Below are 23,963 nucleotides of genomic sequence, written 5' to 3'. Positions count from 1 at the left end.
AATAAAAATATTCGAGATTATTAATTTAACTGCATTTAATTAAAGGTGTTGAGAGTGAGTCCGTCACATTAAGAGAGTGTTGCATTGTGGGTTGGTTTTAGCCTCAGTAGCTAGCTTCATTTATGAGCCTACCTTGATGATGTAAGCTAACCTCCAAAGTGTGTACTGAGTTCAGTATAACCTGCAGTTATCTGCCAGTTCATGTTAAGTGTTTTTCTGGCTTGAGGGAAATGAGTGGGAATTGTCTCCTGACTTTTTTTTTTACTTTTAACATTTGTCAAGTGCAAATGTTAGCTGACAGAGGAAATCCTTCTGTTGGGCCCAAAGTGCCCACTTCAAAGAGCTGGACAGGACAGCTGCAGCACCTTAAGGTAAGATTAATACTTTATTGGACATACTTTTAAACCTTAAAGTCTAAATGTTCTCAGTTGAGACATAGGACAGATAACTTTAGAGAACAGCACACAGAGAGACTTAATTCTCTGCTCAGGTAGATATTGGAAAAGCACAGGTGTAAGTGATAAACATTCATTAGGGCTGAATTCCATTTAGCTTGTTTCGTTGTCATCAACACACTTCAGGGTTTATCCACAAACTTCCTGCCTGATAACAACCTTCCAACATGTGATTCAACTTATGCTAGCTATTTGCTAGTTATTCCAGTTTCAGCACCAGAGAAAAACACTTATAAACTGGGCCCAGCTCTGTGTTGTCAGGAAGTTGCTTGAGGTATCAATATGTCTTTTTTTAGGGAAGACATTTGGGAACATTATAGCAGGAATAGCACAGCTAGTGATACAAATTAAAGAAGGCTGAATTCCATTTAGCTCATCTTGTTGTCACTGGCATGGGCTTAGTGGGATAAAACAAAACCTTAGTTGATTAGTAATGAGTAACACCTGTGCAGTTCCTACAAATGAAAATGATAGGACATTACTATACACACACTTTCTTTTGAGGTGACAGCAATCTTCCTATATCAAGTAAGTGTAGTTTCAAATTAATTTAGATAAAAGAGTTACATTATGTTGCTTTAACAGTACACTAAACTACTATATTATAACTGTTATACAAACATTTTATATGTTCAGGTAGCTAAATAATCTGTGCACTTTACTGATATAGGGTGGTTGTTTGGGGTGCAATATGTTTCCATAAAAATCTTCCTAATGACATGCTTGTTTTGGCCTCAGTTTCAGCATCAGAAAATATCACTGGTTGGTTGGGAAACGCTGTGTTGTCATTAAGTTATTTAAGGTAGCGATGTGTCTTTTTTTTAGGGAAGACATTTGGGCACATCTTAGCAGGAAAAGCACAGGTGTAAGTGGTAAAAAATTAATGACGGCTGAATACCATTTTGCTGCTTTGGTTTGAAAATCGTATGGTGCATGGCTCAATGTCACGGGGTGTTTCTCAATGTCGAGGACGCTTGCTTGGTAGCACATGTCTTCCGAGTCACTTGCTTCAGAAGCGAGGCAGGAATCCTTCCTAGCCTCGGAAAACGGAGAATTGTGGAACAGGCTAACAGGTGTGCAGGTGTGCGTCATATGCGAGGCCCCGCCTTAAATGGAGCGCGATTTCCGCCAAAGATTTGGAAATTGGTCCGTGCGCAAAGCATTGTGGGGATTTTAAGACCGCGGAGTCTACACATGTGCAGCCTCGAAATATCCCGCTGCGAAGTACGCCGGCCTCCGTAGAATTCCAAGTATGCTGGACATTGCTACAGTCCTTCGGCGGCACTCGATGAAGTAGTATGCTTGAAATAAATTTAAATTCGACAAGCAGGTCAGCACCGTAGTAAAATCCTGCTTTTTTAAAATAAGACTATTGGCCAAAACCAAGTTGTATTTATCTTTTAAAGACTTGGAAAGGGTTATTAACGCCTTTGTAACCTCGAGACTGGACTATTGTAACGCTCTGTATGTGGGTATGGACCAGGCCTCAATTAAACGCCTGCAGCTAGTCCAAAACGCAGCTGCACGTTTGCTGACTGGCCACAAAAAGCGCGACCACATTACCCCTATTCTGGCCTCACTACACTGGCTTCCAGTTCGGTTCAGAATTGATTTTAAAATCCTTTTATTTGTTTTTAAAGCACTAAATGGGCTGGCTCCGGCCTATATAACTGAACTGCTCCAGCGCTACACCCCAGCCAGAGCTTTAAGGTCTGCTGACCAGCTGCTGCTGGTAGTGCCCAAGACCAGGCTAAAAACCCAAGGGCACCGAGCCTTCGCAGCAGCTGGCCCTAGGCTCTGGAACACTCTGCCCCTCCATGTGAGGTCGGCCCAGACCCTAGGGGTTTTTAAATCAAAACTAAAAACACACTTCTTCTCTCTGGCTTTCTAGTTAGAGCGGAGCACGACTCCTGACTTTTCCGTGTGTTTTATTTTTATTTTGTTTTTAAGATATATCTGTTGTAATTTATTGTCGTTTATTGTGATTTGTAGTAATGTGTTTTTATTACATGTACAGCACTTTGGCTCGACCAAAAATCGCTTTTAAATGTGCTATATAAATAAAACCTGATTTGATTTGATTTGAAATAGTGGCTCTGGAGCAGCCTTCCTCGACATTGAGAAACACCCACTGTCATGGGCTAGGTGGCTTAGAACAAAGCTATTGTTGATTAGTCATTATATACACCTGTGCTTGTCCTACACAATGAAAAGGATAGGGCTTTACTGTAAGACACACTATAGTGGAAGTACACAAACTTCCTGTAGAGGTGACAGAGACACCCATCTTCTTATAACAAGTGAGTGTAGCATCAAAATCCTAGTTGATAAAATAGTAATATCATGATGCTCTAACTAACAGCACACTATGCCACATCGTTAAGGAGCTTAATAATCTGTGTATTTTGTTGGTATAGGGTGTTTGTTTAGTGTACTTCCATATAGTTTGCTTTTCAGCAAAAATAATTTTTACATCTGCAATGCTTGCAGAGAACAGAGAGCTGCCTGGTACTGAGGTTTTTTCTCCAAGGTTCAGACAAGGGCCGCCAAGGGGGGATTTTCTCAGGAATGGCATGTCTCCTTGTATTAGTGGGTTGAATTGCAGGACAGCAAAGAAAAACAGCTCATCATGAATCACTCTTCCCTGCAAGAAAAGTGTCCATCTCTACAAGCAACTTTATAAAACCCATTTGAGGTATTTTACATGTAAAACTGGTGAATATTTAGGTCAAAAAACACACAAAAAAAGAGTGTAATTCTCCAAAACCATCCAAAATGATGAGGCGGACATACAGTACAGAGCACTGCCTCACCCATTCATCCCCTTGTTATGTATTTTGTATTTGAATCTGACTCAAGCTATTGTAACAGTTAACCAGCATTCCTCATGAGTTCAATATCTCCCTCTCCTCCTCCTCCTCCTCCTCCTCTCCTGCTCATCTTCCTCCTCATTCGTTTCTCACACCTCCTCGTTGGGATGAAACAAACCCAGCCGACAGCACTACAGATGACAAACAGCTCTGTCATCTCATGGTAATGCTGCAAATGAAAGGGAAGGCAGTAGGAGCACTTAGAGTATAATGAGCTCCATAAAAGCACATGATATATTGTGTTCTCTTAAATTGTAATATTGGTGTTTTTAAATAAATAAATAAACGAGACACTCAAATTAGGGTAAAAAAATGACACTGTTTAGAACGAAAAGGCAAACATTTTGCATTAAAAAAAATAAATAAAAAAGTTTTGGAAGTGACCTGAAGCTAACGTGAAGGATGGGTATATTGATTGATATCTGGTCCCCCATCAATCAGATGTACTTCTGACGACAAACATAAAAATGAGAAACAACCTCATGGTAGCACTCCACTGATGTATTCTTAGACGAGTGCTCCAGCAGTCCAGTATCCTGCAATTAGTGTTGAATGGGAGGTGACGGTGTCCCACGCACGCACAGCTTTCAAATGCCAAGTGACAACAGCAGAAAGCCTGGCTGTCTCACTGATGTGCAAGAGCCAGCGGACATCTGGGAATGTCGAGTTGCCAAGGGTAGTGAGGGAAGGAGGCGAGGGGTGAGGACAGATATGTAGGATTGGTAAAGGAGTGGCGACGGCAAGGTTGAAGGAAGCAAAGCAAAGGGAAGGCTGTGAAGGAATGGAGAGACGGGTGAGTAAAAAAGTGTTTCCCTTCAGTGGGGAGAGCGTAGACGATGCAGTGTGTCTGGTCTCCAATCTGTCAGCAGAGTGCCTCTGTTCCCCTAAGGCCGCACAACACAGCCCTGCCTCAATTTGTGCTCTCATCCACTCACATGTCCTCATGCACCCCCTGCCACTGAGCTCCGATGCTCAGTGATCTGGCCACAGGGATGCAAAATAGATGGTGTGTGTTGCTTTCTCGCTCGCACAACTTACTGTGCACAATGTGATTTTATTGTAAGGATTATGCAGATGTTGTCAAATGTTTGCTTGAGGTGATCACCAGGTTTCCAATTTCCTTTTAGTGTAAATGTTGGGTTTTAGACGTGTAGGTCTTTTTAAAGTGGAGCGACATTGTCATCTGCTGGAAGACAGGTGGCATTGCAGCTAGGACTTGGAGTTGGAAATGGAAGACTTTAATATTTGTCTCACATGTACACAGCGAAACTCACACTGGGAAATTTGACCTCTGCATCCAACCAACTTTGGTCTTTTTGGGGACTTGAACTGGCAACCTTCAAGTTCTCAAGCCATGTCCCTACAGACAGAGCTACTGCCGGCCCAAAAGGTTGTTTTCAGTGCATCCAAATGGTGTTACTCAACAATGATGAGCTGTATTATTTTTAGTAGTAGTGGTATTATACATACATGTATGCAGCATCAACAAATATAATTGTTAAGCTACCTTCTTCCTCATTTGTCTCTATGTTATGTAATTGGATTCCCCAAAGTATCACAAGATGGAAGAGCCAGTAAATGCTTTGAGCTCTTAATAAGCCTTGATCACTCGTAATGGACTGCAGGAAGCATGAGTTGAATACTAACACAGGAATGCTGATACACATGATCTGTCTCTCACATGATAGCGCGATCCTTATTATAGTTTGCCTCTCTGTCCGCACATACGCACGTACTGTATACAGAGAGGCATACCAATGCAAAATGCTGTATCCACACCGTAATGTGAGAATGACGAAAGCATCACTGTGTGACGACAGGCTCTTATTTAACCCAATACTTAAATCACAAGGTTCAGGCTGTGATCCAGAGATTTAATTCACATGGTTTCCACCTTAGGGACCCTGGGCGACCTCAAATGAACCAGAGTGAAATCTATTACAGACTTTTTTCTTAATATTTCAAATGATCTTCAATGGAAACCAAGTCCTCAGTTTGAGCACCCATTTTTCCTGAAATGTATGAAAAACGTAGACACTAAAAGTCCCAAAATAGGCATACAAAGAAGAAAATTGTTACGTTTATTCATGTCAATACTTTTAAAGGGGACCTATCATGCAAAATGCACTTTTGTACGTCTTTTCTACATGAATATGTGTCCCCAGTGTTCCAGGGAACTCACCAAGTGTCAGAAAACACAACCCTCTCTATTTTCCTCCATACCCAAATCTCTAAAAAAAGGGGCTGCAACGGATCTGATAAAAACTGATCCAGATTTGAACACTGTCCTGACGTCAGGACGGTGGCGCTACGGCTATTGGGCCAACTCCACCAATCAGGAGGAGACAGCCACGGCCATTGCCGTTCGAAAGCGCTGGAGACGCTGTAGTGCATATGCCAGGCCTGTAGGTGGTCCTGTTCTCACATAATCAGCCCTTGCAAAAACAGGGGTAAAATAGTGCACATTAAGCGAAATGAGGCATGGCTAAAATGCATGATCTGTTTGGTATTTTGAAAAAAAAAAAGTATAAATATGCCTTATATAGGTATGGTCCTACACTATATTATTCAAATATAGCATGATAGGTCCACTTTAAATGTTGTTAACCAGATAGACCAGATAGATTAGAGAGCAGTTCATTATGGTTTTATGAGTTGTGGATATTAAAGTTATCAGATACCTCTCCCTGCCATCTGGATTTGTAAAGATGCAACACTATCCCTCTATGTGCTGCACTGGGTAATTCAATTCCTGTTCGCACATTGTGGCATGTGATTCAGTAAATAATAGAACAAGTAGCCTTGCACCTCATGGTAACCTCCGCTCATTAAGATTTCGTCCTTGTTTCTAACTTTTCTTCCTGTCATTGCTGCTCTCTGTCTGCTCACACTACAGTAGCGTTGCCAGGTTAGCACTGTTCCCCCCTTGTGAAGAGTAGTCCTCCGCTGTGCCAACGATGGCTTCTGGCCAGTTTGCAAAAGGTGCCAGCATGGGATCAGAGCCAGTTTACAAAAGGTCAACATACCCCAGACGGGATCAAGTGACTTCTACTGAACAGCAGTGTCACTCAAACAGCCACTTTATCCCACACAGTGTGACACAGGGAGACTGCTCTGCCTGTGGTGGATGAGCAGATAATATGTAGAGTGACAGCCTCACCATCACTGAAGCATGTTGAGAAGGCTTTGGGGAGTGAAATATGCTCAAAACACATTTTAATATATTTTTTTCGTTCACATGTAATCATGGTTTATCAATTTTTATGTTTCCTTAGGGTTGGACATGGCTGCCGTTTGGCATATTGCCATCCATCAAATGCTTCCTTCACTGTTTTTCTCATCAGTATGGAGATGGAAACAAATGTAAGTACATGCAACTGACAGATGCATCACCACACACACACACACACACACACACACACACACACACACACGCACATACACATACACATACACACATACACATACACATACACATACACACATACATATACAGACACACACATACAGAACTATTTCCAACCACTTCACATTCTAGCAGATGTAGGAAAGTCTTACAAATAACGAACTCTGTATAGTTAGTATATAGTCTCTAAATAGCAGTTGGACATAATAAACTTTAATTACTGACTTGAATGAACCGGCACTATAGTGTTGATGTAGATGTATCAAGATCTCTCAGTTATTATCAATGTTATTAGTTATCATATTTTGATAATTCCTGCATAAATTGGTGGTGGCGAAGTCCATAGGCAACTGGAAGGTCACCAGTTCAAGTCCCGGAAAGACCAAGTGCTACCGAGGTGTCCCTGAGCAAGGCTCCGTTCCCTACACTGCCACCCGGGCGCCGTACATAATGGCAGCCCACTGCTCCTAACACTAGCATGGGTCAAATGCAGAGAAACAGTTTTGTTACATAGTACCTGTACTACGTAATGACAATTATAGTTAAATCTTCTTCTAAATTACAGTCATTTTCCATTACATTGCAAAATGTCCCTTAATCTAGTGTTGTGATTGCTTGTTATAATGATCCGGTCACATGTGTGTTTGCGTATGTCAAAACCATTTCCCAAATATCATGTATCAAGAGCAGTGAATTGGGGCTGAGAGTGGGGCCCTTCCTTGAATAACCTATAGGCTTCTTTTTACATTTGTATTTGAGCCTTTGTGCCATTTTGTTTATGTAAGTACTGTAAAAAATGACCGCCATGTGTTTTTTACATTAATATTGCCACTTACATATATACTGTTTTCTCTGTATTCCCTGGTGTTTTCTTTGGTCTGGAGTGACTTGATTGCCATATTTATTTTACTGCTGTATATGTCAAAAGCCTGAATTGTATCCTATTGTATTATTAACCTTGTAATGCAGTGCTTTTAGTAAGTCACATTAGCAACTTGAGCAGGGATGAAATGGACTATTTGCGATGTGAATTTCACTAAAGTCAGCAGGTAATAAAATGTCCTCGGTCTCTAAGGAGTCACTTAAAGTTTCAAAGATTGGAGCCTGGTTTTCACTTTAAAGACTGCTGCTAAGCTTCAAAGAGTTGATTTATTTGATAATCAACATGTAATTCTGCTGAAACTTCCTCAGTTTATACCCCTTCAAAGATCGTCATATCTTTGACCTTTTCTTAATGTTACAACTTCCTTGAAATTACCTTTTTATAGCCGTCTCCAAATCCAGGAACAAAGAACTGCTGACTGATCCTCTGGTCTGTGAACGGTGTCATCTCAAAGTCAGTAACTTATCACATGAATATGGTGAAGTTTGTGGCTATTAATGCAGAATATAGTGCATGTGAGACACAGTATTAGCAAGCAATTTAACAAATGAAATCTCACTGTATCTCAAATAAGACACCAAAACAGTATATTGTACAAAAGCACTAAAATAGTTGAACAAATAGAAAGTTGATTATAATGATAATACTAAGGGATTACAGAGAGTATGTGTTAATATGGGTACATATCGGGTACAAATAGATCTGAGCTAGTTATTTCATGTTGAGTAAGAGGAAATACATCATCCTGTTCCCTGCTGTTGTTGTATCTCATAAGAAATGCCAAAATCTAGTACAATATAACATTTGACACAAAAAACATTGAAAGTCTTTTTAGTTTTTTGTCAAACTAATTTCGTTTATTGAAGAAAAGCAATGAAATAGAAATGTTTCAGTCTCCAATGCCCCAGTATTGTAGATGTCCTTTGTCTAGAATCAAACTCTATTTGTTCCATTTGGTGAATTGTAAAGTGATATTGGGCCCATAAAACACTGCAAACACATCCTACACATACTTGTTAACACTAATTCAGCGCTAACTAACACATTCAACAACATTTTCATGGTTATTTATCAAAGAGGGAAAACAAATAGTAGCCCTGTTCTTATTTGTTCATGATTATTTGAAAAAGAAAATGCTTGTTGATTTATTCAGTGGTTGGGGACCCACCACAAGGGTTCGCAAGACAAATGTAAAAGGTCAAGAGACGGAAGATGAATAAAATGAAAAAACACATTTCTACTGCATATTGTTGTTTTTATGTATTTTTCGATTTAAATTAAACAATAAACAAAGCTCTTTAACCAAGTCTTCTTGGACTCTTGAAATTGCAAAAGTTGGAAACCACTGCAATGAACTCACTTAGAGTTAGAAACAACCAAATGTGAAAGCACACAACCCCCCACACACACACACACACACACACACACACACACACACACACACACACACACACACACACACACACACACACACACACACACACACTACAAATGCTGTGTGTAGCATTTAGTTTTATTGCACCCATTTGTCAATAATCTTCTCAATGGTTGACAACGGTTTTCCCGACTGAAGAAATGGAAGGCATTACCATTAATTTGACGGTAATGTACTAGTGATTTAAAATGCTACACACAGCAGTTTTTCACAACTTTCTATCTCCGTTAACTCTCAGCCAATCCCACCATCCCCTTGTTTGTCGTCACTCGATGTGTCTTCCACTTATAAAACCACCAGCACAATGAAAATGTGTAGAGCGCAAAGAATGCTGGGAAATCATACAGGAAAAGGCTGAAGAAGAATCCAGCGACTACGAGGACGCACATTAGAAGTCTGGTGATGTGATGAAGGATGTATAACATACTCCACCATACAACTCTATCAGACTCTTGCAAATTGTCAGAGGAAGAACTCAGATGTTTGCGAGAGGGGTGGGCCGATTGATTAAAACCCTCCCTGTGGGCGACTTCTTCTATTTGTCTGCCTGTTTCCTGACGGGTGACAGATCTTTCTTTTGTTTCAGGGTAGTTTTCCTGATCCTTTGGATTTCCATCTTTTTGCATTTGTGTCAAGGAAAATGCACCAGAATCAAAAGCACCGTTGGAGTCTTTCTCAAAAAGACAATCTCGTGTAAAATCAGGTTTACCGGCCAGCTTGCTTGTTCTATCAACAATATCGGTGTGTCCTTTAGAGGCCTGTTCTCTCCGACCAAACACCTCATCCCAAATCTCACCGATCAGATATTCTCCAAATCTTTCTATTTGTCTACTTGTCTCCTGACAGGTTACAGATCTTTCTTTTATTTGAGTGACATTCTCCTGATCCTTTATAGAGCGTTGGGCTGATTCGGTCAATGACGGACTACTCTGAGCTGCCGCAATGGGGGTGAAATCTTCACTGAGATGAGCACTTGTATTCAAATCTGTCTGTAATTGTGAAAGAAAGTTGGTTTGTTCTGCTGTGGTGAGTGACAGACTCTCTTTTGGGGAGAATTCCTTACTCTCAGTGGCTAAGGTTTGCCCTAGGCCTTGACAGAGGCTTGCATTTTGATCTGTTGGCAGTTCTATCAAGGACAATGCATCATTGAAGACTTTCTCAAAAAGACAATCTTGTGTAATATCAGGTTTAACTGCCTGTTTGCCCCCCATTCCCTCAACAATATCGGTGTCTCTATTAGAAGCCTGGTTTCTCCAACCAAACACCTCTTCCCAAATCCCACTGATCAAATCTTCTCCAAATCTTTCGATGAGCATGTCATCCAATCCAGACTCGATCACTTCAAGTGCTGCAGTATTTTCTGCTATAATAGAGTCTTTTGTTCCCTCTGACAATCTTTTATATTCAACACGTGTAGAGCTCTCAACTTCTGCTGACAACTCTTGTTCTTTCAATTCAGCTGGTGCGTTCTTCCTCTCCCCCTGAGGGTCCTCCACATTACCCATCAAGTCCTCCTGCACTTCTATTTCCTGCTCTCCAATGCTCATGCTCTCATCAGTGTCTCTGTGACTCACACGTTCTTCTGTGCTTTCTAATGTCTCAGGTTGGTGTTGAAGTTCTGTTAAAGTGTCTTTCATTGCAACGCTCTTCTTCTCCATAACTTCTTCTGGGCTTATTTCACAGCCGGCATCCTCTTTCTGAGTCCATTTCATGTCTAAAGCCTCTACTCGGTAAGTGTTGCATTTATCTGTTGCAAAGGGTCTATCAGGAACACCTTGGAAGACTTTTTCTTTCCCATCGTATGTAACCATTATTTCCGGTTCTTCTTCTATTATTCCATCACAGCTCCTACTTTCTTTCTCTCCCTGATTTGAAACGAATACACCTGTTTCCAATTTTGCTACAATATGTCCCTCTATTTGTGTCTGTCTTGGGTCTTCCTCTTTCTGAATGCACTCCACATCCCCTGCTTCGATTGTCCTTGTCTGTTTATGTTCTTCCGAAATGATTGACGTGTTCCCCCTCTGCCACAATGAATGACGTTGAAAAGCTTTGTCATTTTGCTCCTGATTTAATACCTGAACCATTCCCACTTCTGCACCAATGAGTCTCTTTGTGTCGTCTCTTGTACAATAGGAAGGTTCCATCTCTGTCTTTTTGAATACTTCCAAGTCTTTGCTATTTGATGCAACATCCTCGCTGTCTGATTCAACTAATTTGAATTCGCTTGGCATTATTTGACTTTGCGTGAAATGTACCTCAGAGGTATTGCTCAGACTGGAATCATCTGCATTTTTCTGTACACGTTTTATTTCATTTTCATTCTCCTGTAATGGGTTTTCACTGTTTTGGTTCTGCCCGACTTCCCCATGTTGCTTTTCATCTGCACACCGCCGGGAGATTTCACACTCTTCTCTTTTCTGTGGCCTTAATATCTCCTCATCTGCAGCTGCTTTATTTTCCGTACAGCTATTCACCATCCCTTCCTCCCCTCCTTGTCTGGATGTAGAAAAGACAAACCTCTCCCCATCCTTTGTCCCCTTTCTGATTGTCCCTGTAAATGCCAGCTTGTCATCCATCATGCTCTGTGCGGTACCTGTAACCTCGCCTTCCCTGCTGGAAGAAAGACCCTCATCCAGTCCCTGTGAGATCCTATCATCGGCGGTGGCATTCTGAGACTCTGGCATTGCTGTCATGTCTGTTGTCTCCGACTCCCCTGAGCTTGTTACTAAGTCATGTGTGTATTGTGTGAAGGGCTCATCCTGTCCTATTCCTTCTGCTCCTCCTATAATTTCCTCTCTTCCTTGCCCCCAGATCGTCAGCTCGTGACACTCAGTTGAACTGTCAACAGAGCCTTCGGACACCTGCGTTGCCCCCTTGAGGCAAAATATCTGCGGAGTGTCTGTAACGGAGTTTGTCTGCGACCTTTGGGATGTGTCTCGTGTCACTGTGTCGCCGTCTCTTGGGCTGCTGACACATGCCTCTGCTGGCTGGAGGTCTTCAGTGTTCAACGCAACATTCGCAGGAAGACTGTCTGACAGCAGCTGGCATACAGCTAAGGTGTGTGCATGTAAGGTGGTGGGTGTATCCGTGCCCACCTGAAATTCTTGCTCTTGACTGCTTGCTGTATTTCGAGCATTGGGCTCTTTATCATTTGACGGAGAAACTGACGCTGCTGTCTGCAGCCATTCTGACTCTGGAACAGCAGAGCGGTCCGTACAGCTCGGCTCATTAAGAAATGCCTGCCATACATCGCATACCGAGGTTTCTTTATCACCGCTATCATCTGTTCTGTTACCAAATGCCTCCCACATATCATTGACCGAAGGTGTTTTTTCCTCTGACGCTTTTGACAAGGTCATTTTAGCTGTCCCAGTCCAAATGTCACGCATTTCAGGAGCCCCCCACTCATGGGCTTTGTCATTGTTCCAATCCAGTGTAAGCAGAGGAATCTGGTGGTAGGTGAGCACCTGTGGACTCTCGTTGGATTGCTTCTTTTGGCGTTGGTGGAGAAAGCTGGCAGAGTCAACCCACTGAGCAGGCAGAGGCTGAGAAACCCCCTGGCTTGTCGCTGAGTCATGTGAATGAGCCTTCGACATGTGCTGGCTCCTCTGGGAGAGGTATTCCTTCACACGAGCCAAGCGGGCTGCTCGGTGTCGGCTGTTAATGCTGTCCACCTGTCAGAAGAGTCAAAGGTCATTTAAAGTGTTAAGGCTTGACCTAGTTGAACTTTAATCAGAGGCTACCAGTTTTGTTCATCTAAAAGTCAACAGCTACTTTAAAACCTCAATCCATGGCAATACTGATGCAACCTCATGACATACTGTACGCCTATTTTTGTTTACTTTTATTATTAGTAGTTTGCACATTTCAGACAGCCTATCAAGTGGCAGGCTAGCTTACTTTCCATATTTTTCGGGGCAACTGAGCACTGTGCAGTATAACAATCATCTTTTGCTCGGCTATCGTATCTTTGCAGAAAGAACAAAACACTTTCTCACTGTATTGTTTACTTCTAGGTGATAGAAGGCCTTTTTCTCCCAGGCTTCAACAATAAACTGAAAATATGAACAAATGAACCTTACCAAAGTGTTGCGTTCTTCCCGGTCTAGTAAGGATTGTATATCTGTGCTGCCCCTCCTGTTAGCCTCCTCTGCTTTATGTGTGGCTTCTGCCTCTGCAAGTAAAACAACAGCAGTCAAAATGTGCTTGCATTATTGATCAGGTATGCGTGTACACACATAGAAACTAGAATTGAGGTATACACACCTGCAGCAGCTGTTGAGGTGTTACAGCTGTCCTCAATGTTTTCCTCTGCAGTGCCCTTCCTTTGGTTAAAACATGAAGCAGGATTGACATTACATAAGATTAAAATAGTGTTTTAAATCACATTCTGTGTTAGTGTGTCTTCGTGACCGCATCTTGCAACTATTCAGAGTGGGTATCACATGCACCAACACTGGCTTTGCTGTAATTGTAATACATTAGTAAAAGGTGTACAGAAAAAAGCTGTGATCCCTATTTCACAGTTTATACCTTTTGTGTGAATTTAATTTGAATGTTTGCCAGTTTTTAAAATGTTTGTAATGTGTGCACAACTTCCAAACTGAAACAATTCAGATCAGAGCAAAGATAATAAGGAATTACTGGTCAGAAGAAAACGCAGTTTCTGATTTGGAGTTCATTCAAAGAGAAAAAAGTAGCCTAAGCCTATCTGGCATCCGTAGCCATGGTGAGACGTCATGGAAACCTAGACACACACCTGACCTTAAAAGGGCAATATGTGTTTCAAGCAGCCATTACTGAAAGTTACATAACGGCTTACTGTAAACACACAATTGCCCGGCCAGCTTCCACGTGACGACAGGAGTAGAGCACTGTGTCAAATGTCCTACCACAGGAAATGAATCATTTGGAGCCTTCACTTGTTTCTGGTTGATTTGTTGCTAAACTGTCACAACATGAATAAAGTTTGCACTGATAGATCCAAAAACGGTTTTATCTGAATATTGATTTCCATGTTATGACGTCTATTGCCACGAATTCCTCGTGCTGCTGAATGTTTACAAAATAACTTGAGTATTAGGTTCTCTCACATGATAGCTTTCAGACAGCTCCTCTTGCTCTTGTAGATGTGACTCTCCTCTTGCACCAGAAGAACGTGCTCCTTCACATGTCCTTTCTGGTGGCAGAACAGCACATAGTTCAATCCTGCGTTATTAGCCCAAAAAGTGCCCACGGAGGTCTCATAACGCAGAGAGATCTCCACTCTGGCCCCCTCTCTATCAAAGGGAGGTACCAGGGTGTACATGAAGGTAAACCTGTCTGTTTTCCTGTCACTGGATCCAGGCACGTACTCCGCCAACAAGTCAAATTGGCTCGTCCAGCGATCCAGGGTCATCCGGGCGTAAACTGACTTACTATAGCAGAGGTTGACCACCCTGATGGTGCCACGCAGTGTGGTGGTCCCCGGGAGGAGCTCCATGCTTTCAAGTTCAACCATCTGTGTTTGTAGCCTCTGGTCGAGCTCCTCCGGGGATGAGGGGGCTGTAAACAGGCAGGACATGTAGAACTCCTCCAGTAGAGGGATTGCCTCACTCTTCGTGGGCTGGCTGACCTCTGACTCTGTGACATTGTCATACTCCTTCACTGACACCAAGTTGAGACCGAACGCATCGGCAAACGACACCTTCCTCCGAATGACGTGTGGGGGCTCCGGTTCGCAGTCCTCATCTGTTTCCTCTTCCGAGGCCTCCATTTCTCCCTCTTCCTGTTCCCCATTTATTTGCATTTCCTCCTCCTCCATAACGGCCCCATCCTCCTCCATGGGTTGGATGTGCGTCCCCTCCATGATGTGCGGAGGCCTGAGAGGCAGCTGTCGGCCCGTCCTGCCGTCTGTCTGGCTCGGAGGGTAGCACAGAGCAGAGTGCCCGTAGCCTGGCTGCAGTGATACTGTAGAAGGGAGAGCAGGGAGAGGACGTGACTGGGCAGATGGAGTTTGGTTTCAGCTGAACACTGTGAGTCTGAGCCAAACCTATTAATAGTGCTCATATATAACTAGTTCAGGGCAGGCCATTTATCCTCGTAGTTATCCTTGCACAATATGTTTGCTAGTAACAAAATAAATAAAGGAAAATATAGCTTCCATAAAACACTTCAAAGTAAAAATAGTGCACTAACAGAACCATGTTTATAGTATATTGCCATGGTGTCTATATACAGCTGATTTCAATGTGTACATATTTCAAAATTAGAGTTAAAAATCTGTATTTGAACTTTACTATCTGTGTCCCTTTACCAAACACAATAATGATATGGCTGAGATGGGACTTTGAATCTGAGTGTTATGGTATGACACTTTATTTTGGTCATGGTGGTCAGATGATGACCGAAGCCATCATGTAACAGTTGTACGTAATCCGTGATATAATCTGTGCTTCTAAATACTCAGCTGTACAGCCTTAAGCCATGGTGCTTCTTTCAGAATTTGCAGAAATGGAAACTGATGTTCCACTTTCTAGCAATGTTGATTAGCTTGAATTTACTTCTCTAATATACCTTTCTAACTGGAAATAGAATATTAATGCATTTAGTCCTCCACTGTCCTACAAACTACAAACTGAAATATCTCAACTATTTATTGCATTTTCTGCAGAAGTTGACGTCAGAAAGAAATATGGTGACCTTGTGTATCCTTACATTTTCATTAAGTGCCATCACAAGGTATAATTTGTATTAATTCAGGATGTGTTCTACTTGAGAACTAATCACAGTCAATTCACCTTCAACTCTGTGTTTACCACCACATACTAACATTCTAAACTAATGTGGTGAATACAGTATTGTTAACATAAGAAAGTCTCCATTGTCATTGTGAGCATTTTTTTATTATAAAATAAAGTACTCAAGTGTCCCCAGGAAAGCTCAAAGGGGAAATGCTCTTCTGCTAAATGATAATTCTGACCTCTGACCTTTTATATACAGACTACAAAAAACGAGATAATATTGTGTGTGACCCTGTGTGTGTTTGCCTCCTCAGATAGGAAGTTCAACTAATCACCAACATGCAGTGTACCTATACCTTAAAATCCAGTTTATTGTGTAAATAAAGTGCTGGTAATACAATCCTTCACTTGTAGGTGACCTGCTGAGGCTCTCTGTTTACTTTCAATTGTAGTTTTGGTCTGTAAATACCATCACAATGTGCAATAGCTGTAAAGGCAGATATATAATGACAAGTCTGTGACCATATGCAAACATGTTTGTTTTTTTAAAGAAAGGAAATAAATCAGGAACAAAACAACTGCTTATTAAAAAAGAAAGAAAAAAGCTTATTCAACATATGTTAAATAGTATTGTCAAACATTTTATTTTATTCAACCGTTTATTTATTTAGTCACAGTGGTATTTGAACTGTATGTCCAATGTATATCAGTAGATGGCACTATATGATCAGAGTGAAATACATGTCAGATAGAAATACACATCAGCAAAATTAATATGTGTATACTTCCCTTCTCTTGCGATATTAATGCAGGATAAAAAAATACACAATATGTACATTTTCAATATAATGGTGGGAGAGTGGTAATAATAAACATGTATACACTTACATGTATAGTTATTTACTCCGTTGTCTCCTGTTACTTTTGACAGACTCTCATACATAACATTGACCAGTAGGTGGCAGCATACCACCACAATTCCATGATACTTGTTTTACAGCCTGATCACATTTCAAAGATGCTGTTACATTTTGTATTTGATGGATTCAAAAACATAACAATAAAGATTTGTTACAAACAACAACACACAAACCTAATTGAACACATACTGATATATTGGGTAATATGATATGCGTTTCACATGCTATCAACTACAACACGTGTTTTTTTCAAATAAAATAAAAATATCAGCGAAAATATATCTCTATTTTAGTACATTTTGCATATATAGGCTATATGGCAACACAAAGCTTTTCCATTAATATGGTGAAACAGTTTTACTAGAGAAGTAAATGACTATGTAATATTAACATCAATAAGACGCCTTCTTACATGCAGACTATTTTTTATTTAAGTCAATACAAATATCTTCGCTTTATTGACGCCATTTAAATGTACACACAGCACAGGCTTAGACACAGAGGCTGCAAGATGAGTTTCTTTCATTAAAGACAAATATAACCATCATTGGCATGAACAAATCACATGCAAAAAACAGTCATTCATCATATAAATAAAAGTAAATATAGCATTTTAATTATTGCCAGTAGAAAGAATACAGGACATTAGATTTTGTGTTTCTTACATTTTTTAATACGTGCCCCCCCCCCCCTTTTTTTTTACTTGATAATAATTTGGTCATTCATTTCTTGACCGTGAACGTCTCAACAGTTTGAAAAGAAGAAAAGGAAGACGAGACAGAATAAAGCAAAGCCTTTGAACAACTGCACGTCTGGTTTCGGATCTACTTTTAAAAGAATAAATTACATTTTAGCTAAATTAATAAGAAACATTCCTTCAGTTAAACAGTGCATGTTGCATTTACATCTTCTTGTAATAAAGTATTTATTTTAGATTTCATTTAGATGACATTTGGAATGAGCTATACATAGTCTAAACGTACTGTATGTTTACATTAACTTAAGAAATGGCGTTAAAATAATAACGATACTAATCTGTAAGATATGTATCATTGAACATAATTTTACTGTATGCACACACCCCCAGAACATCGTTATTTGTCTTTTTACTATGCAGATTAAGAATGTTTAAAAAATAATAGGGCTGATGTATTTCCTTTGACTCATGTTCACACATAAGATTGCATATTTATTTTATTTAGAATTTAAAAAGTCTTAATAGAATATGACAGCGATGTAGTTTACCATACAAATATGACACACAACTTCATGTTATATCCTATATAAAAAAAACAACGTTTGCTGGCAGTCACTTTGTGGTCGCTGTATGCAGTTCCTGTTGGAACATTACGGCAATATTTAATGATTTTTTTATTTGGTTACAAATTGCAGATGTATTTGTAATAAAGCAACTTCATGATAGTGTCTTTCATGAAGTTTCTCAGCTTGAGCACCGGGCTCACTTATCTCTTCGTCGGAAGGACCGTCTCGTTACCGGTTCTCTCCCCACCAACAATACGACACGAGCAACGTATAACAGAGAGAAAACCCACGCCGTTTGAAAAAGGGGAAACAAACTTTTTTTAAATGACTTTGTGTTGACATAGCAGGTGCCCTGACGTCACATGGGGTCGCAGTACTCCCAAAAATAACAACACACACACCTCCGCGTACAAGCAAGTGCCTCCCCCGGGGGGGTTTCTAGACCCAAATATACTTGCTTGCTGGGATACAGCTTGATGTGTGTTTGAATCGTAACGAAGAAAAAAAACAAGCCGCGTCTTCCTCGCATTGCGCGTCATTCAAACAGGACTCAGTGTACTGCTTTTCCCTCTGTTGCATTAGTAATAACAGCGGCGTTGACGGGAGACAGCAGGAGAGAGTGTGTGTGTCTCAGACTGCGGTGCCCAGCGGAGGAATATTTGAGCTTTTTATTTACTCTGCAGCTTGTTGTTCATTTTCTCTGCGTTATGGTGAACTTGGACAGTCACGTGTGAACATCTCTGCAAACACAGAGGACGACGACTTCGCACCTGGTGTGTCCCTTTGACTTTACCGCGAGGAGAATATACCTGCCATTTTTTGTGGTAAGTTTTTCTCCCCATGAGCCGTTTTCTCTCCACACTTTGTGAATTAGGAAGTGGACCACTGGCCACAAGTTTGTCCCGTGTTATCTGGCGCTTTGCAACTTAACTTGGAACGTTATTATTGACATGTTGCGCGAGGACTTCCTGTGCTTTTTAATGACCGAGCTGCTGTTATTTTACATTTATTACCTAGGACTAGAGTTCAGCTTTTTCATGTTGGACCCTCAGACAGCACTGTCCACGCTTCGCCTGCTCTGAACACTGAGCACTGACTTTTAAAAAGCCGACGTATTGTTTCTTATCTGCTCATTATTTAACCATTAAATTCAGATTATAAATTGTGTTTGCACATTGTTACACATACACGATTTGTATTTACCACCAAGTGGTAAATGACATATCGTAAAACTAATTAAAAAAGATAGTCTGTTCAGAAGTGTGCTCTGCTCAATTCGGTAAAAGTATTGATAACTGTCCTGTTAAAATTCTATTTGATTTAAAGCCTCTTTTTAGATTTAATGTCTTATTTTTGCAATAATGTAATGAAAAGCAATTGTACTATATATTTAGAGTTTGTTGTAAATTATTAGTGTTGATAAAACATTTCAATAATTACTAAAAACAAGACTAAACAATAACCTTAATTTGTAATATCAATTGTTATATGTACATCACATATACCATCTAAATGCCATTCATTTGTCTTATTTATTAAATAAGCAAAGATGTCTGTGTTGTTAAATTCCTTTACTGTCACAAACAGGGGTTGCTTATAGTGTGTTTCAAAAGTTTTTTTTTTAAATCACTCATTCTGTTTTCAAAATACAAACATACAACATAAAACCTGTTCAGTAAAAAGGAAATGCAATTAGATTTTAAGCACGGGCTGTAGTTATTAATGCCTTATCTGCATGATCTATGATTATCAGCATCGAATACCTTACCGTGCTTGCTTGCTCCATTTTTATATTCCATATGTTTTGTCCAGAAACAAACAGGGATGCTGTTGTCAGAATTCATGATAATCTACAATTCTAAGTTATTCATCAAAACAGTTAAAGCTTCTGTTAAATTCCTCTATTTCACTCTTGCAATCACTGTGGCTGAAGAATCAATAGATGTCACTTTTTGGTAAAGGAAGGCTAACTAGGTAGTGGGAGATGCTGGACTCTCCGGGCCTGTCCTCTGATCAGCTTTCACCCTGGATTAGCTGCATGGACCCTCCTTGTTCCAGCCGCAGGGTGCACAGGTGTTCCCTCCTCAGTTATGCAGGTGTGGGCCAGTTCCCCCCTCACTCAGCAGCTCTCACTCTTCAAAGGCCAGGCGGCAATAAATGCCCCTTGTGAAATATGTCATCGACGGTGCACAATCAGCCCCTTTGTTGAAGTGCCCCTGTAATCATTTCTTAAAGCATGCTTAAAACAGTCCCCCTTGTTGACTTGTTATCGGGGTGGTGTGTGCAGTAAGTAAGGTCACTTGATTCTGTAAAAACAGGATGCATTTTTTCCCCCAAGGCAGTGGGAGCGATGGAGAGAGACTTGCCATTAGTCTCCCTCCATCGCTGACCGTTGTTGGGAGCAGTGCACTTATTACCACGACTCTCCCCACTCTGCGTCCATTTTTTGATTGCTGCATTTATCATCGGGCGCTCGTGCTCTACATTATGGTAATAGGAAAATGAATGTCCTCCACAGGATTAATGTGTATACCCTGTCATACGTTTCAATCATTTATCAATATTAAGATTCAGCTTTCAGCTCAATGAACACTGGCTGATGCATGATTTTATCTTTAGATATGGAAATTGTTGCGTCCAGCTGAGCTGAAGTAGGAAATGCTTTGCAATTCATGTTTTGTTCTGAGAGTTCTATGAAAACTTTGCGTGCATTTACTATGAATGCAAAAAACGTCATCAATTAACTGTTTTAAATGATGGCAAATTAAGACCACAACGTGGATTTTCTGCACAGATCATATCAATTCTGTTGTGAGTCAGAGTACTTCTTAGGCAATGAAACACTTTTGGATTGGCTTTTGAGTTGCACCATCACCCATCCCCCAACACCTCTGTAATGAAACAGACTGCTCGCTCAACCCTTGAGGTGTTGCTGCATTTGGGGGAAAAATGGGTAAGAAAATCAAGGGAGTGGTGCGGCAGCTTCACTTTCTAAACATCTCACTGAGCTCATCTGCGAAACTACTCTGTGTTTTCATGTGTGGCTAACTTAGCCCTCTTACTGAGCTTAAAGGCAATTAAACATACAGGTTATATCCCAGTTTATAAAAATGTTTCCATGACAACCTCCATGCAAGTTAAAGCAACCAGAAGTGATCAAGTCCTTTTTTTCCCTCCTCCCCTTCTCCCCTCCCACTTTGTTTCCCTCCCCCCCCCAGCCCCCCTGTAAGAATGGAATTTGTGTTGACAGTTTTGGCCTTTAATGGCACTTTTGTGCCGCGCAAAAGTATTTGTTTACCAGGATCATATACTGCAAGCTGTCGGCTTGGGAGAGATTGACTTCTTAAGATAAAAGAGTGCATTACATGCTTAAGAGGCCACCCTTTTGCACTGTAATTATCCACATCACAGTAATGATGTTTTGTGTGCCACTAAGAGTCTTGAGACAGCTCAGACTTTTTTAGTTACGCTCTGGGTCACTTCTTAAGCCTGACTCGACGGTGTTGGGAGACGATGTGACTCTTTGGCCGGAGAAATGTGTGCAGGGTGGGGTCAGGGGATGAGGATTAGAAAGGAGATTGCAGGCAGCCCACACAAGGGTATGTTAAGAACTATCTGAGCAAAGAGCCAGTCGGCGACTAGCCTTTTCTTTCATCTCTAGTCACATGTAGAATTTGTTCCAGTTTATTATTTATTGGTTTCATGCTTGCTTTGCCAAGTTTAAAAAGCCTATGCGTTTACATATTTACTCATACCAAAACAATCAAATGTCAAAATATCTTGAAAATATTGTTTTGCAAATATAACGTCATGTTATCCTCTTAGGATTGTAAAGCCACATAAAGTGTTGCTTTTGGCTGGTGCGGATAACCTCGCAAAGGATCATGCATGTAAAGATATAAAACAAACGTTTTGGTTTGTTTACACTATACCTCTTCAGCAATGTAAGATAATGGATGCCTTTTCATAAGGTTTAGAGTTCACCTCTTGGCACTAGAGTCTTAGCGGTGACCTTGGAGTTCAATAGTCTCCTGTTGAGCTGACACTCTGAGCTGCCATGAGCTTGTCAGTCTGTTTCTCAAATTAACTATGTACTCATTTGAATCACAGTACACATCAGCTACAGACATGCCCTTTTTGTTCCTCATTGCATGTTTACTTGCTGGTCAGTGTGGTGTGAAGGCACGGCAGCTTTTATTCAAGTCACGGTCAGATGGACAGTGTCCGGGTGAGAAGAGACGTGTTGGCTTTGTCGGTCCTGCCCTGCATTACAGATAGAGGGTCACTCATGGTAAAAGGCAAGGTCATTGTGGCTCAGCCCACATCCAGCCATCAGCCTGTCAGTCAAAGCTCATGTGAGACAGCACTGTAGGCTAACAGTGGGAGCTAACTCTACCAGTGTTTAATGGGGCTGCGAAAGGTTGTTTAAAGCTGTGATTAATGACAATACTGGTACATTTTAGGGAAAAGAAAGTCCCCTTCTATGGTAAGTTCCAACCTAAATAATATCTGACAACCATTAGTTAAAAAATTAAAATGTAATCTTAATGTCTGCATGGCATTATCCGAGCTTCAACCATAGAGGGTTTTGCTTCAGACCAGAAAACATCAACACTGCGTAAATCATCTCCGAAGACCTTTTCTCTTTACCCAAAGAGACACAGACATAAAAAAAAAATGTTTATTTCAAACATGTTGCGAGAGGGAAAAAAAAACATGGGGGGGGGGGGGTCGTGACAGTAACAGTTTTTGACAGGCACATTAGGCTGCAGAAAGAGCATCCAGCTCGGGGCTGAGGGCATATGGTGCTGCCTTCTGCCGGCGTAGCTCTAGACCAAGTTACAACACTCGCGCAGGGTCACGACTGTCTCAGGTTTGTTCCTTCTGTCTTGCTCTTCTAAATAAAAACAGGAGGAAAAATTGAGGTGGGGGGTTGGGTGGAGGCGGCAGTGTTGAGTGGGTTTGGGTGTTGTACAGTAGTCGTTGAGTAAAGGACAAAAGGAATGTTTCCAGTCGAGCCCTTTGGGCCAGGATGTAATTTGGTCAAATGTGAAGGAGAGACTTTTGACATTTTCAAAGATGCATCTCTGTTAGTTTGGGTTGTTTCACAGCAACACACCACCATTTTTGTTTCTGGCATTACACATTTGAATAAAGCAGTTAAATCAAGTATAGTGCAGAAATGTGATCTCCTTTCACCATCTGAACACCCAGCTTGTGCTCTTGGATAGCAACCCCTAATCCTACTCTAAACAATGACCTTGTTTTCACCACATTGGCTCCATTAGGGTTTTCTACTCTGTAATGTGCAGAGGATGAACTTGGATAATGTCTAGGATGACGCAGGGCTCTGGTCTGAAGACAGCGGATCGGCAGAGGGTAATTACAGGCTACTGTACGGCTCTCTGGATTTTCCCCCGGATCACATCTATCGGCCTCCAAGCTCAGACTCCGTTGCTGCTCTCTGCGAACCAAATAAAATGGCCACAACATATGGAGGCAGAAAAACAATGGTTTATTTTTATGATATTTGATGAGTGGTTTTTAATTTAGATTGTCACTTCTGGCAAGCAGCAGGGCAGATGGTGCAGACTTGAGTGCCCATTAGAGCCTAAATACCTCCAGGCAGCTGTTGGTCATAAACTTTTTTTTTTGTAGCTTTTTCATGCATGTTTTATTTTGTTAACATGGTTTAGGTCAAGAGGAGTCAAACCTGTTACAACACCTGTTTCTACATATGCAAATCTGTTGTATTGTCATTTCATTAGGCAAGGCAAAAAGACAAGGGTCCCTTGTGGTTGCAAATGCGACTGGCACCGGGCCCACTTGGCATGCTACACAGCAGAAAGAAGCTTGAGGCGGGACGAGGGGAGGGACGGGAAGATGTTTTTTTTGTTGTAGACGAGCGCTCAGCAATCGGATGCCATCACATTACAGCTCAATCTGAATGGGTTCCTTAAAGTTGTCTTGGAATTGAAGAGGGGGCCTATTATCCGTCGTTATCTT

General features: G+C 41.1%; 2 protein-coding genes across 7 annotated transcripts in view; one reads left to right on the top strand and one right to left on the bottom strand.

Moving 5' to 3' along the window:
- ppp1r3aa (protein phosphatase 1, regulatory subunit 3Aa) overlaps window positions 1-23,963 on the bottom strand; it is a 32,361-nt gene that overhangs the window by 7,174 nt on the left and 1,224 nt on the right. The window contains exons 2-5 of the mRNA XM_034131264.1: window positions 14,146-15,001; window positions 13,319-13,377; window positions 13,135-13,226; window positions 11,646-12,726 (exon numbers count right to left, since the gene is read on the bottom strand). Of these exons, the coding sequence (XP_033987155.1) occupies window positions 11,646-12,726; window positions 13,135-13,226; window positions 13,319-13,377; window positions 14,146-15,001 (2,088 nt within the window). The remainder of the gene's footprint in view (window positions 1-11,645; window positions 12,727-13,134; window positions 13,227-13,318; window positions 13,378-14,145; window positions 15,002-23,963) is intronic.
- Window positions 18,463-23,963, top strand: part of foxp2 (forkhead box P2) — a 91,538-nt gene continuing 86,037 nt past the window's right edge. For 5 of the 6 annotated variants that reach the window (XM_034131516.1, XM_034131515.1, XM_034131514.1 and 2 more), the window contains exon 1: window positions 18,463-18,781. The gene's annotated coding sequence lies outside the window, so the exon portion shown is untranslated. Of the gene's footprint in view, window positions 18,782-21,517; window positions 21,557-23,963 lie in introns of those variants that run through there. The other variant, XM_034131511.1, reaches the window with a different exon arrangement.

Source organism: Trematomus bernacchii, unplaced genomic scaffold (assembly GCF_902827165.1).
Source record: "Trematomus bernacchii unplaced genomic scaffold, fTreBer1.1, whole genome shotgun sequence".
NCBI lineage: Eukaryota > Metazoa > Chordata > Actinopteri > Perciformes > Nototheniidae > Trematomus > Trematomus bernacchii.
The sequence above is the reverse complement of the archived record's forward strand: the minus strand, read 5'-3'. Positions and strand labels throughout refer to the sequence as shown.